The sequence below is a fragment of the Erinaceus europaeus genome, chromosome 1 (assembly GCF_950295315.1).
Source record: "Erinaceus europaeus chromosome 1, mEriEur2.1, whole genome shotgun sequence".
NCBI lineage: Eukaryota > Metazoa > Chordata > Mammalia > Eulipotyphla > Erinaceidae > Erinaceus > Erinaceus europaeus.
Genome location: NC_080162.1, coordinates 154,618,254 through 154,632,746, shown reverse-complemented (window position 1 = coordinate 154,632,746; position 14,493 = coordinate 154,618,254). Strand labels below are relative to the sequence as shown.

The window sequence follows — 14,493 nt, the reverse complement described above, 5'->3', positions numbered from 1 at the left end:
ATTATAAAAGGAGAAATCTAACTATCATTATTTGCTGATGACATGATATACATCTAGAAAACCCCAAAGACTCCACCAAAAAACTATATAAAATAATTAATAAATTAAGTAACGTAGCAGGATACAAAATCAATACACATAAATTGGTGGCATTTCTGTATACAAGGAGTCAAAGGAAAGGTAAATAAAAGATTCAATCCCATGGTAGTTGAGCAGTAGCACAGCGAGTTCAGCTCAAGTGGCACAAAGCGCAAGGACCAGAGTAAGGGTCCTGGTTCGAGCCCCAGGCTCCCCACCTGCAGGGCAGTCGCTCCACAGGTGGTGTGGCAGATCTGCAGGTGTCTGTCTTTGTCTCCCCCTCTGTCTTTCCCTTCTTCTCTTCATTTCTCTCTGTCCTATACAATAATAATGACATCAATGATAACTACAACAATAAAACAATAAGGGCAACAAAAGGGAATAAATAAATAAATAATAATAAAAAGATTCAATCCCATTTACAACTGAGCTCCAAAAGATAAAATACCTTGGGGTGAATCTCATGAAGGAGGTTGAGAACCTTTACTACAAAAACTATATGACATTGCTAAAAAAAAAATAAAGAGGGACACACAGAAGTGGATAACATCCTTGTTCATTGATTGGAAGAAGAAACATTATTAAAATGGCCATTCTACAAAAAACAATCTACAATTTCAATGCAATACCTATCAAAATTCCAACAGAATTTTTTCAAGTAAATTGGACAAATTTTTCAAAATGTGTGTGGAACCACAAAATGCCACAAATTATCAAAGCAGTTCTGAGAAAAAACTAAAAATCTGGCAGTATCACACTCCCCAGCATCAGTTTATACTACAAAGCAATACTAAGCTCATTGTACTGGAATAAAAATGGACAGTTCAATCAATGGAGCAGAATTAAAATTAAAATCAAAATGAATTAAAGATCTAGATGTTAGACCAGAAACCCTAAAATTTACAGAAGAAAATGTTGGTGATACTTTGCAGGACCTTCACATCAAAGATGTATTTGGAGTCTCAACCTTCAGGAATGGAAATGAAAACACAAATAAATAAGTGGGATTACATAAAAATAAAGAAGCTTCTACACATCAAAAGTCACCTACAAAAGGATAACCAGGTAGCCAAGTAAATGGGAGAAGATATTTGCACATCACACATTAAACAAGTGACTGATATCAAACATCTATACAGAATTGGCACAGATCTACATAAGAGGGGAAAAATTTTTAAAAATCAGTGGGTCAAAGAATTAAACAGAGAGTTTCTTAAAGAAGATATGCACATGGCCTAGAGACACATGAAGAAATACTCCACTTCACTTTTCATTAGAGAAGTGCAAATCAAAATTACACTGAGATACCATCTCACACTTGAGAGAATGGCTAACATCAACAAACCAGGAAATGCCAGGTATTAGAGAGGTTGTGGAGAAAAGGGATATCTCCTACATTGCTCGTGGAAATGAAAACTGGTATAGCCCCTTCAAAAGACTATTTGGAGAGTCCTTAAACAAAAATGGAAGTATCTTATGATCCAGCAATATCACTTGGTTATTTATCCAGTGGACACTCAAGTACTAATTAGAAGGGATATATGCACCCCTATGTTCATAGGGGCACTATTCACAATATCCAAAGAGTAGAAGCAGCCTAAATGACCATCAATTGATGACTGGCTAAAGAAGTTATGGGATATATATTCCATATAATATTATTCTATAATCAAAAAGGACTATATTGTGTCTTTTGAGACAAAATGGATGGAACTGGAGGTGATTATGCTTAGCAGAATAAGTAAAGAAATGAAAGAACTACTGGATGGGTTTCACTCATATTTAGTAGAGTCTAGAGATCTGATTCACATGAACTGTCCCCCCCAAAAAAAAAATTCCAAACAAAACAGAAGCTAGAAAGCTGTTTGTAAGACTTGTGAGAATTATAATAATTATATTTGGGAGATTGGAGGGTGAGGATATGGAACTTTGATAGAGGGTATGTTGTGGAACTATATATTGTAATATAATCTTGTAATAAACTATTAATAACAAAAATAATTTTAAAAAATATCAAAATCACATTATTGAGATCACTGCAACTTGATTCTTTATAGTATCATCAGTCACTTCTTCTGTACAAAATAGGTATCACTTAGGGTGAGTCAGTTTCCTTGAACATTAGCAGTTACTTCTGCTTTTCTTCGTTGGAAACAACCCATACTAGAAGATTAATGCTATCTGCAGACCCCTTCAATGTTCTTGCTTGTGTTTAAGGTTCAGGTCAACTTGAAATGAAAATAGCTATGTGTGCATTTGTTTCTGAGTTTAATAGAAAGAAGTTTTCCCTTCTTTATAGATGAATAATATTCTGCTACACATAAAGCCATACTTCTTTACTTTTTCATCTGACCATGAGCACTTAGACTGTTTCCAACTCTTAACTACTCTCAATGATATTCCAATGAACATAGGGATTCAGGTTATAAATTCACTCATGCACAGTATATAAAAACTAAACAAATTAAATAAAATAAAAATAAGCTTTTAGATTATCACAGTAAATTATTGGTTATCAGAAGGGATGCAAGAAGAGGAGATAATCAGACCAAATAAGTCACCATATGGCAAAGGATGAAATTTTATTTTTAGTGGATAACTTAATGTAGTATATAAAGATATTTATTTCTATTGATGCACAACTGAAACTTATAATGTTCAATACAGTATTACATCAATAAAAATTATTAAAACCAAACAGGTGGTCTAAGGAAATCCCATATTCAGAAGCCAAAACTTAAAAGAACCATTATAATAAATTATGACAAATAACCATCACAAATTATATTTAATTTATAAATTAATTCCTGGTAGGTTTGATTTTTTTTTTTTTTTTGCCTCCAGGGTTATCATTGGAGCTCATTGCCAGCACTACAAATTCACTGCTCCTGGCAGATATTTTTTTCCCATTTTTATTGGCTAGAACAGAGAGAAATTAGGAGAGGAAGGGAGGGGAGGGGAGATAAAGAGAGGGAGAGAAAGACCCCCTGCAGGTGGGAAGCCTGGGGCTCCAACAGGGATCCTTGAGCCAGTCCTTGTATTTCCTACTATTTGTGCTATATGGGTGTGCTACTGCCCGCATTAAACCCCCTCCTCCCGGTGTAATGTTTATTGTCTGTTAGACATTCTGATGATAATAATAAATTATTTCTTTATTCTCATGAAAATGTCTGTTTCTTCCAAGAATCATTTGTGTATATGGCAATACCTGCTTTTGTCCATGCAATCACTGGGTTTGGCCTGCCTTCAGCTTGACAAAGAAATTCTACAGCATGTCCTTCCACCACCACTTGATCTTTGGGAATCTCTGTAAACTGTGGAGGAGCTAAAGAGAATGAAAAATCATACTGTTAAAATGCATTTTATAAAATGTTAGCATCTAGGGGGAAAAATAGGAAATATATCCAAATATGTTGTGAAGCTAGGATTTGTTTCCAATTATTCTAAAGATGTTGAGCATGAAACTATTTCTGAATATTTGTTTTTGCTTACTGGAAACCATAAATACAGATAATTCCCATGAAAAGTAGTGGTCTAGAATTATTTCTAAATCTTATTGGAACTACTTCATATAACTAAATCCTCACAGTTGTTATTTATTAGGTGTGATAGACATATTTAAACTACAGGTTGTATTTGAGCCATTAGTAAAACTGTTTTCACATATAAGGAAAGTAAACATAATGCATTTTTTTTTTGGAAAGTTCCACTTTTTTTTTCTTTATTAAGGGGATTAGTGGTTTGCAGTTGACAGTAAAATACTGTAGTTGTATATGTGTAACATTTCTGTTTTCCACATAACAATTCAACCCCCACTAGATCCTTCTCTGCCATCATGTTCCAGAACCTGAACTCTCCCCATCTCAGAGCCTTTTACTTTGATACAATACACCAACTCCAGTTCATATTTAATAATTATTAATTAGACATCATGTGCTATATAATATAATAATTATTAATTGTATCACTGCCATGTAAATAATAAAAATTTATATAAGTTGCTCTGTTAATTTCAGAAAGGAAAAATATATTCCTTACGATGATTAAGTACATTAGAATATTTTAGAAAGTCACATTTAAGTCAAAATTGAAAGATTTTCAAATATATAGATCTTCTATTATAGAATTTGTTTAGTAAATAGCTAGTAGTTACATGTACTATCTATTCATTAACAAAAATATTCATTTAAGAATTTATGAGAGTTAAGTGATAATATTTTTAAATAATTTCTTTTTTATTTAAAAATTTTTTTTAATATTTATTTTATTTATTTTTCCCTTTTGTTGCCCTTGTTGTTTTATTGTTGTAGTTATTATTAGTTATTATTGTTGTTGTCGTTGTTGGATAGGACAGAGAGAAATGGAGAGAGGAGGGGAAGACAGAGAGGAGGAGAGAAAGATAGACACCTGCAGACCTGCTTCACCACCTGTGAAGCGACTCCCATGCAGGTGGGGAGCCGGGGTTCGAACCAGGATCCTTATGCCGGTCCTTGTGCTTTGCGCCACCTGCGCTTAACCCGCTGCGCTACAGCCTGACTCCCAAAATAATTTCTTAAATGATCTAACAAGTCACTTCAATTTGTTACTTAAAGAGTACCACAAATAATGTTACTTTTTGTTTCTATTCAACATTAAGAAACATGATAAATAATATTTGACAAAAAGTATTTGTGTCAGGTTTCATATTGGGCACAAGTAAGAAAGATTTTCCAAAAATCTTCAACTGGAGGTAAGGCGTTAATTAAAAAAAAAAAAAAAAAAAAAAAAGGACTTCTGGTGGTGGGCTACAGAGCAGCAGCAGCTGTGTTTCTCTCTGCTCCTCTACCAGGTCAACTAGGAATACCAAAGGAGACCACCTAAGACTGCAACAAGATAAGACTTAAACAACTTCAGGAAACCAACAAATCACCTGTGAGTGCAAACATGTGTGGCTCAAGGACAGAGGGGCGCCTAGGGAGAGAATAAGTGGCTGGAAACAGTCTGTCAGTTTACCAATTGAGACACCACCTCCAGTCTGTTTCACCAACAAAAAGACTGCTGAAGGGAGGAGAGGACTTCCTTAAGACTCACCAAATGCAACTGTGAGTCTCCATTGCTACTGCCCTCACAATCTGGAGGAGCAGCGGAGGGGAGGCCCTGTGCTGACACCAGGAGACAGAGAACTAACTAACCAGGAAACGCAGGGGAAGATCTATACCTCAGTGGCCTAGCAGTGGGGCTGTGAGAGTCTCTTTGCATAACCACTGGTTATCTCTGCCCCACCCTGCTTTATATCTTGGTTAGGAGTCAGTGATTAAGCTTAGAAGCCTACTTATAGTTTAAAAGCCCTCAGGCTCCTATAGCCTGAGGAGAAAAGAAACAAAAGAACAAAAGAAAAAGAACAAAAGAGGCTTTTAAGCCACTGTGCTCCAACTCAAGGATTAAAATAATATTGAAACAACTGCCAATTTCCACAACAGTGAACCCTTTAATTACCTTACTTAGACACAATTCAATCCAGGCAATAGTGATCAGTAATTTGAAAAGTACTGAGAGAGGGATCTCATAACATACTACATAAAATAGTTAAACCAACAAGAAGAAATATTGGAGAAATGAACCAGGACAAGAGTCAAGCTAAAAGCCCCCCAAAGGTTGAAGCACATTATAATGAAGTCAACATCCAAACACTAGTTAAGGAAATAATCACAGGAGTGAGTAAAGAGTTTGAAAGAATTGCCATCAGAAATGCAGAAACAAGAAATGAGACTCTGGAAGAAAACAATAATTATCTCAAAGTTATTAGAGAGCTGAAATAACTGAACTAAGAACACAATTAGCTGAGCAAGCTAAAACAGTATCACAACAGGGTAATAAACAGATTAACTCCAGAAAACAGGAGAGGGGAGAGAGAATAGAATAAATGAGGCTGAATACAGAATTATCAAGATTGAGTATTAATTAGAGACAACTAAAAAAGAAGTAAGAGATCTCAAAAAGAGATTAAGAGATACTGAAAACAACAACAGAGACCTATGGGATGACTTCAAAAGAAATAATATACGCATTATTGGCTTACCTAAGGAAGAAAGAGAGAGTGGGGAAGAAAGCATTCTTCAGGACATAATAGCTGAGAATTTCTCTAGACTAGACAACATCAAAGACATAAAGGTTCAAGAAGCCCAGAGGGTCCCCAACAGAATTAACCCAGTTTTAAAGACACCAAGACAGATCATATTTAGAATGGAAAGGAGTAAGGATAAAAAAAGGATCCTTAAGGCTGCAAGAGAACAACAAAGAGTCACCTACAGAGGAAAAACCAAAAGATTAGCAGCACACAAACACTACAGGCCAGAAGAGAATGGAAAGATATCTAATGAGTACTCAATGAGAAAAGCTTTCGACCAAGACACTGTATCCTGATAGACTGTCATTCAGACTAGAAGGAGGCATAAAAACTTTCTCAGACAAGCGATAGTTGAAAGAATCAACTATCAGTAACTCTGCCCTGAAAGAAGTTCTGAAAGGTCTCCTTTAAACAGTCAGACCACCATAAATATGCCATATATCAAAACACTCTAAAACTGTACAAGAATGGCATTAAAATGTCTTCAATCTTTGATTTCAATATATGTCAATGACCTGAATTCACCTATTAAAAGGCACAGAGTAGGAAGGTGGATCAGAAAACACAACCCAACAATATGCTGTCTACAGGAAACCCAAGTAACTAAACACTTTGATTGTCAGAGGAATGCAAATAAAGACAACAATGAGATATCACTTCACTCCTGTGAGAAAGTCATACATCAGAAAAGGTAGCAGCAGCAAATGCTGGAGAGGTTGTGGGTCAAAGGAACCATCCTGCACTGCTGGTGGGAATGTAAATTGGTCCAAACTCTGTGGAGAACAGTCTGGAGAACTCTCAGAAGGTTAGAAATGGACCTACCCTATGATCCTGCAATTCCTCTCCTGGAAATATATCCTAAGGAAACCAACACACCAATCAAAAAATATCTGTGTTCTAAGCAGCACAATTTGTAACAGCCAAAATCTGGAAGCAACCCAGGTGTCCAACAATAGATGAGTGGCTGAGAAAATCATGATATATATACACAATGGAATACTACTCAGCTATTAGAAATGGTGACTTCACCATATTTAGCCGATTTTGGATGGACCTTGAAAATTTCATGTTAAGTGAATTAAGTCAGAAATAGAAGGATTAATATGGGATGATCTCACTCTCGGGCAGAAGTTGAAAAACAAGATCAGAAGAGACAACACAAGCAGACCTGAAATGAAATTGGCATATTGCACCAAAGTAAGTCTCTGGGGTGGGTGAGGGGGAGAATACAGGTGCAAGAAGGTTGAAGCAGAAAAATGCAGGGTGCTTTGTGAGGCTCCTCACAATTTCCCGACAAAAAACAAATTCGAAGTGGATCAAGGACTTGGTTTTTAGACCAGAAACTAACAGATACTTAGAAACTATCAGATACTTAGAGGAAAATATTGGCAGAAATCTTTTCTGCATAAATTTTAAAGATATCTTCAATGAATCAAATCCAATTAGAAAGATGACTAAGGCAAGCATAAACCTATGGGACTACATCAAATTAAAAAGCTTCTGCACAGCAAAAGAAACTACTACCCAAACCAAGAGACCCCTCACAGAATGGGAGAAGATCTTTACCTGTCATACATCAGACAGTAGTTTAATAACCAAAATATATAAAGAGTTTGCCAAACTCAACAACAAGAAAACAAATAATCCCATCCAAAAATGGGGAGAGGTCATGGGCAGAATATTCACCACAGAAGAGATTCAAAACGCTGAGAAACACACACACAAAAAAAATGCCCCAAGTCTTTGATTGTCAGAGAAATTCAAATAAAGACAACAATGAGATAACACTTCACTCCTGTGAAAATCTCATTCATCAGAAAAGGTAGCAGCAGCAAATGCTAGAAAGATTGTGGGGTCAAAGGAACCATCCTGCACTGCTGGTGGGAGTGTAAATTGGTCCAACCTCTGTGGAGAACAGTCTGGAGAACTCTCAGAAGGCTAGAAATGGACCTACCCTATGATCCTGCAATTCCTCTCCTGGGAATATATCCTAAGGAAACCAACACACCCATCCAAAAAGATCTGTGTACACATATGTTCTTAGCAGCACAATTTGTAATAGCCAAAACCTGGAAGCAACCCAGGTGTCTAACAGCAGATGAGTGGCTGAGCAAGTTGTGGTGTATATATACACAATGGAATATACTCAACTATAAAAAAAAATGGTGACTTCACCATATTTAGCTGATTTTGGATGAAGTGAAGATCATGTTAATGAAATAAGTCAGAAACAGAAGTATGAATATGGGATGATCTCACTCTTAGGCAGAAGTTGAAAAACAAGGTCAGAAGAGAAAACACAAGTAGAACCTGAACTGGAATTGTCATGTTGCACCAAATTAAAAGATTCTGGGGTGGGCTGGGGGGTAGAATACAGGTCCTAAAAGGATGTCAGAGGACCTAGTGGGATGTATTGTTATATGGAAAACTGGGAAATGTAATGCATGTACAAACTATTGCATTTACTCTTGAATATAAAATATTAATTCCCCAATAAAGAAATTAAAAAAAACTATGATGGAAGATAAAGTATTAAACTGAATGGTGGATATTTTGGTAGACTGCTCATGGTACTGTGCTTGAAGACCCAGGTTACAGTCTCAGATCTCCACCTATAAGAGGCTTCATGAGTGGTCGAACAATGCTGCAGGTTCTTCTCCTTCTCTCTGACTCTCTCTCTCTCCCTTTCTCATTTTTTCAGATAGACAAGCAGGGGCAAGAAAGGAGAAGGAGAGAGAGGGAGCGAGGGAGAGGGAGAAGGAAAGGGAGAAGGAAAGGGAGAGGGAGAGGGGGAGGGAGAGGGAGAGGGAGAGGGAGAGGGAGAGGGAGAGGGAGAGGGAGAGGGAGAGGGAGAGGGAGAGGGAGAGGGAGAGGGAGAGGGAGAGGGAGAGGGAGAGGGAGAGGGAGAGGGAGAGGGAGAGGGAGAGGGAGAGGGAGAGGGAGACAGAACAGCACCAAAACTTCCTTCAATGTAGTGTGGGCTGGGTTTGAACCTGAATCATACACATAGTAAAGCAGCACACTAAGTGAATAATTTTGTTCCCCTGAGGTTGACATTTTGTGAACTTCCAACTCCAATAAATGCAGTGAAAGTCATTCCTCCAATAATATAACATAGATGAAGCTTTTTTTTTATATTATTAAAATTCACTCTTGGTGGATTTCCATAAAATCTGTGACTATGGTTCCTCATACAAAAAAAAAAACCATTTTGTTTACAATGCTAATGACTATAAATCTTTTTTTTTAATATAAATTAAAGGTTTATTACAAAAATGTGATATGTTTGTTTCTCATAGCCAGTGATTTGAGAAAACAAGACAATGGGCCCTGGGTGGAACTGGGAGCTAATAAGCAAACTCAGGATCGAGATGACAGGCACTGGTTCACCACCTCCAGCAGATGGGTGTTTTCCAAGGCAGCCGCTACCCGCTCTTTATCTGCAATCTTTTTACTTAAATTTACCCTACTGTGATTTACACCTTTAATTAAAACTTTATGATAATTTTTTTAAATTTACATTTATCATTTGCTCAGCTAGTCTAAGGAAAATAAATCTGTTAGTAACCATAATCTTGATTTTAAAGGTACATTAAAAAAATTAAGAAAATTAGGAGTTGGTTGGTGGCGCACATGGTTGATCGTATGTATTACAATGCACAAGGAGATGGGTTTGAGCCCCCTGTCCCCACCTGCAGGGGGAAAACTTTGCGAGTGGTGAATTAGTGCTGCAGCTGTCTCTCTGTTTCTCTTTCACTCTATCACCCTCTTCCCTCTTATTTCTGGCTGTCCTTATCCAATAAAAAAATAAAAATAAAGAAAATTGACAAAACATCTGTCAAGATCACAAAAGAAGTACATCTTAAAATATTTAGTCTGTGCACTAGGCAAATAAAGAAGCCCCTTTTACAAATGTATTGAATGATTAATGATGCATTTTAAGACCAATTAAAAACCTTGACACATAGATCTATAAGTGACATGAGTACACAGTTTCAAGGGACAAAAGAAAAGCAGATGGTGATTTCAATGCAAACTGAATGCCAAAAAAACAACAAAAATCATTAGCATATGGTAGTATGAGAAATTAGTGGGATCTGAAATATTATCGGAACTTAGTACACATCAACTGAAGCACATGGACAAACAGAAAACATATGCAAGAAGTTGAGACACCAGAGACTAGTACAGAGTGAGTGAGGCACTGGATACTGTTGGGCACAATGTTTGATTGGGAATTGTCTTCTAAAAACAGACATTAAATACAAAGTAAGCAAAATGAAAATCAACACAATTTCCCTTTTATTTTAAATCCTGACATACCAAAACTCTGGCAGTGATGTTTGGAGTCTTTAAAGTTAGAAACAGGCTGGGGGTGTGTATCATCCTGCCCATGTGCAGCAGAGAAGCAATTACAGAAGTCAGAACTTCCACCTTCTGTACCTCATAAAGAATTTTGGTCCATACTCCCAGGGATAAAGAATAGGGAAGCTTCCAATGGAGGTGATAGGATACAGAATTCTGGTGGTGAGAACTGTATGGAATTGTACCCCTGTTATCTTACAGTCTTGTAAGTCATTATTAAATCACTAATAATTTAATTTTAAGGTAATATCATCCAGGAATTACCAAAGGCTTCAAGAAAAATAAAATAATTCCTACACCTTTTATTTAGAGTACACAAAATGTTTTTCATTGTATTAGCATTCCTGAAGGAAAAAAACATTCTTCCCTCAAACTTACCAGTGGAAACGAGTAATTATTTCAACTTAAGGAATATATTCTAAATAATTCAGAAAACATTTACAAAGTGTTGAAAACCCTGAGATGAATGGAATAAAGTACCTTTAGTCAGTCAAATTCACTATCAGCACTCACAAACCTAAGGTTGGTGCCAACTCTAATACTAAGCCAGATTGGGCAGGTCCATTATTTCTTAACTATTTTTGATTTATGTTCCCCTGGGCCTGAATTTTTCCATGAAACTATGTGAACTGAAATAATAAAACATAAGGGTTTTTATTTTATTTTATTTTATTTTATTTTTATTTTTATTTTACCTTTGCTGAAGCTTCACTGCTCCAGGCTGACTTTTTCAGACAGCAAGAGCAAAAGAAGAAAAGATGTCACAGCCTGGAGCTGCTCCCAGTGTGGTGGGGGCTGAGTTTGAGCCTGAGTCACACATATGGCAAAGCAGATGAGGTATCTTGCCAACTAATAATAAAAAGTGTTAACTAAAGTATTCATGGTTCACAAAATCCTTAAAATGAATAATTGTACATGATTTTATTCTTGTCAACTGATAGAACAGGACTTGGCAGTAGAACTAGATTGCTGACCTCTCCAGAATTGCAGTCTACCACCAAATCTTTAAACTCACAAGAAATGTTGAATACAGGCTTATTGAGAGCACCTCCTACCCAACACGCACACACACATACACACACGCACATAGGTGCATGCACACACATATACAGGCACACAATCCAAACACGGGAAATCATAATCCAAAGCAAGAAACAACAACTGGTTAAGAATAAAAGGGCCCCAGATCAAATCGATGGGGTTTACAGTTAACAATATTTATATACTTTCCCCATATTTGGGAGCTACACTCTGCCCTGACCCAGCTTTCTAGTCCTGTTTCCAACACTGACACCATCTTACCAGACAACACCTTTAGCCCACCTGCATGTTTGCTACCGGGGGCAGGCAAAAATAGTAAAGTCATGGGCCCTTTGGAATAGACCTAAAATAGACCCACTAGCTTTTTCCAAAATGGAGACCCCCAAAACTTCATCTGCAATATTCATGCCTTTAGATTCATTATTAGTCAACTATTTATTCTGCTTTATATCAACTCTTTTTCAGCTATCAGGTTTGAGATGCTACCATGATACTAACCTGACTTCCCTGGGGGGCAGATGACCCCACCAATGTGTCCTGGAGCCCCACCTCCCCAGATCCCTGCCTCACTAGGGAAAGAGAGAGGGTGGGAGTATGTATCAATCTGCCAACACCCATGTTCAGTGGAGAAACAATTACAGAAGTCAGACCTTCCACCTTATGCACCCCATAATGATCCTGGGTCCATACTCCCAGAAGGATAAAGAATAAAAAAGCTTCCAATGGAAGGGATGAGATGCAGAAATCTGGTGGTGGGAATCGTGTAGAATTGTACCCCCTCTTATCCTATGATCTTGTTGATCATTATTAAATCAATTTAAAAAAGAATAAAATGATAGTAGAAGAATAACTTCTTAACAAAGTTATTGCATGTCCATATCAGAGGGTGGATATAGTGAGGGAGAGAGACACCTGCAGCACCATTTCACCACTCATGAAGCTTTCCCCCAGCAGTGGGGTCTTGGTGCTTGAACTCAAGTCCTTGTACACTGTAATGTGAGTGCTTAATCTGGTGTAATACCACCTGATTCCATCACTAGTATATTCTCAAGCTATGTTCAGCAGGCAGCTTGTTAAGTGACTATGACTAGAACACATAGTTGTTTTTTTTTCTCACTTTTTTATTTGGAGTTTATTTCCTGTAACTATAAAAGTATTCTGAAGCACACATACTTTTTAACAGCTAAATTCCAGGTTAAAAATCATCTTTTTTATTGCTAATGGTTGATTATGACATTTTGATAAAGACTGATTAAGTGTTTAAAGTGAAGCGGATGAGTTTTGAGAATTGTATTATGTCAAAAAAAAGTAATGACAAATAAAAATATATTTCTATTGCATTACATGACAGTATATGTTAAGCTTAAAAGCAATTTTGAATATGGCAGATGACACTCAAATCATGGCCTTCTATTATCATACCTTGCACAATTATGCTTACTGTTGCTTGAACAGAGCCTTGATTATTATTAGCGTGGCAGGTGAATCGACCGTGATCCTTCAATGTGATATTCTGCAAATAAAGTCCTCCAGAAGTAGTCCTGTGTCTAGACTGGTCTATCGCCTCTCCATCACCCCTGCTCCATGTGATAAGCGGATGAGGGTGGCCAGAGGCCATACATTCCAAAGTAGTGCTGGTGCCAACTAAAACCTCTGTGTCCTGGGGCTGGATTACAAAATTAGGTTTGGCTAAGGGACAGAGGAAGACAAAACAAATACAGCTAGTAACAGGATAGTTTATTTATTCTGTACTGTGTTTTAATATCATTTCTAACATTTCTTAGCAGTAAAATCTGATAATCACATAGTCAATTATCAAACAAACATAAAATTGAGTCTGGGTCTTACAAAAAAAGGTATGCAACTGTTCTAAAAGGCTTTTTCTTTAAGTCATGACTAGTCAAATTTTCAATTACTTTTAGTCAAATAATTGACTAATCAGAAATCATTATAAAAACTAAATTTAGATTTACACACACAGTGTTCCTATCTATAATCCTTATGGATGTCATTGGTGAATTTCTGGAAATCTAAAGCATAAACTAGAGACTATAATGTTGAAAGCACCTAAATATTGACTCTAACATTTGGGGTTTAGTTCCTGAGATAAGTATACCTTGAGGAATAGTTATCAATACATTGATCTAGTCCAACAATCAAGATGTAATTCAATTTTGGAAATACTGAATGCTTTAAAGGTATTCATAAAATACTAATTACTTGGAGTATGTATAATTGAACAAAGCACACTCCTTTTCCTTACTGGCCATTCTTTAGCTACAAGGCCAGAGGCCAAACACATAGTTTATAAAAGCACACTATATTTTAAAAATCAATTATATTAGAGTCAGGTATAAGGTTCTATTAAATTAACCTGGCAGGAGTATAGAAAATCTATTATAATAATTACACAAGAAAAGTTTTGAAGTGAGTCAGTAATAGTGGCAATAGAAATTAAGATGATCTGCTACCTCTCAGAATTAAATTTTGAACAAGTTGATTCAATAGAGTAGTAACAGAGGCTGAATCTAAAGCTTGGGAGAATATTAATAATGCCAACAAAGATAATAAGAGATAATATATGAAATGCAAGCAAATGTGTTCTATGGATGTAAGTATTTTGCATAGAATATACACAATAATGTATTTCTATAAACCACTGAAAATATTTCTCTGGAAAAGGTTGACAAAGGACCTAATGGGGGTTGTATTGTTATATGGAAAACTGAGAAATGTTATGCATGTACAAACTATTGTATTCACTGTCGACTGTAAAGCATTAATCCCCCAATAAAGAAATTAAAAAAGAAAAGAAAATATTTCTCATGAAGGGTAAAGGACTGTAGCTATTACCTATGCAACCTTTAACAACTAGCTCTATGGGAATTTATAAATATTTGTCA

The 14,493-nt window shown here is 36.4% G+C and overlaps 1 protein-coding gene across 4 annotated transcripts in view; it reads right to left on the bottom strand.

Annotated features, from left to right (window-relative positions):
• Positions 1–14,493, bottom strand: part of PXDNL (peroxidasin like) — a 515,089-nt gene that overhangs the window by 148,050 nt on the left and 352,546 nt on the right. For 2 of the 4 annotated variants that reach the window (XM_007515968.2, XM_060198505.1), the window contains exons 10-11: positions 13,013–13,279; positions 3,287–3,403 (exon numbers count right to left, since the gene is read on the bottom strand). In XM_007515968.2, coding sequence (XP_007516030.1) covers positions 3,287–3,403; positions 13,013–13,279 — 384 coding nt within the window. The remainder of the gene's footprint in view (positions 1–3,286; positions 3,404–13,012; positions 13,280–14,493) is intronic. The other 2 variants (XM_060198510.1, XM_060198515.1) reach the window with 1 other exon arrangement.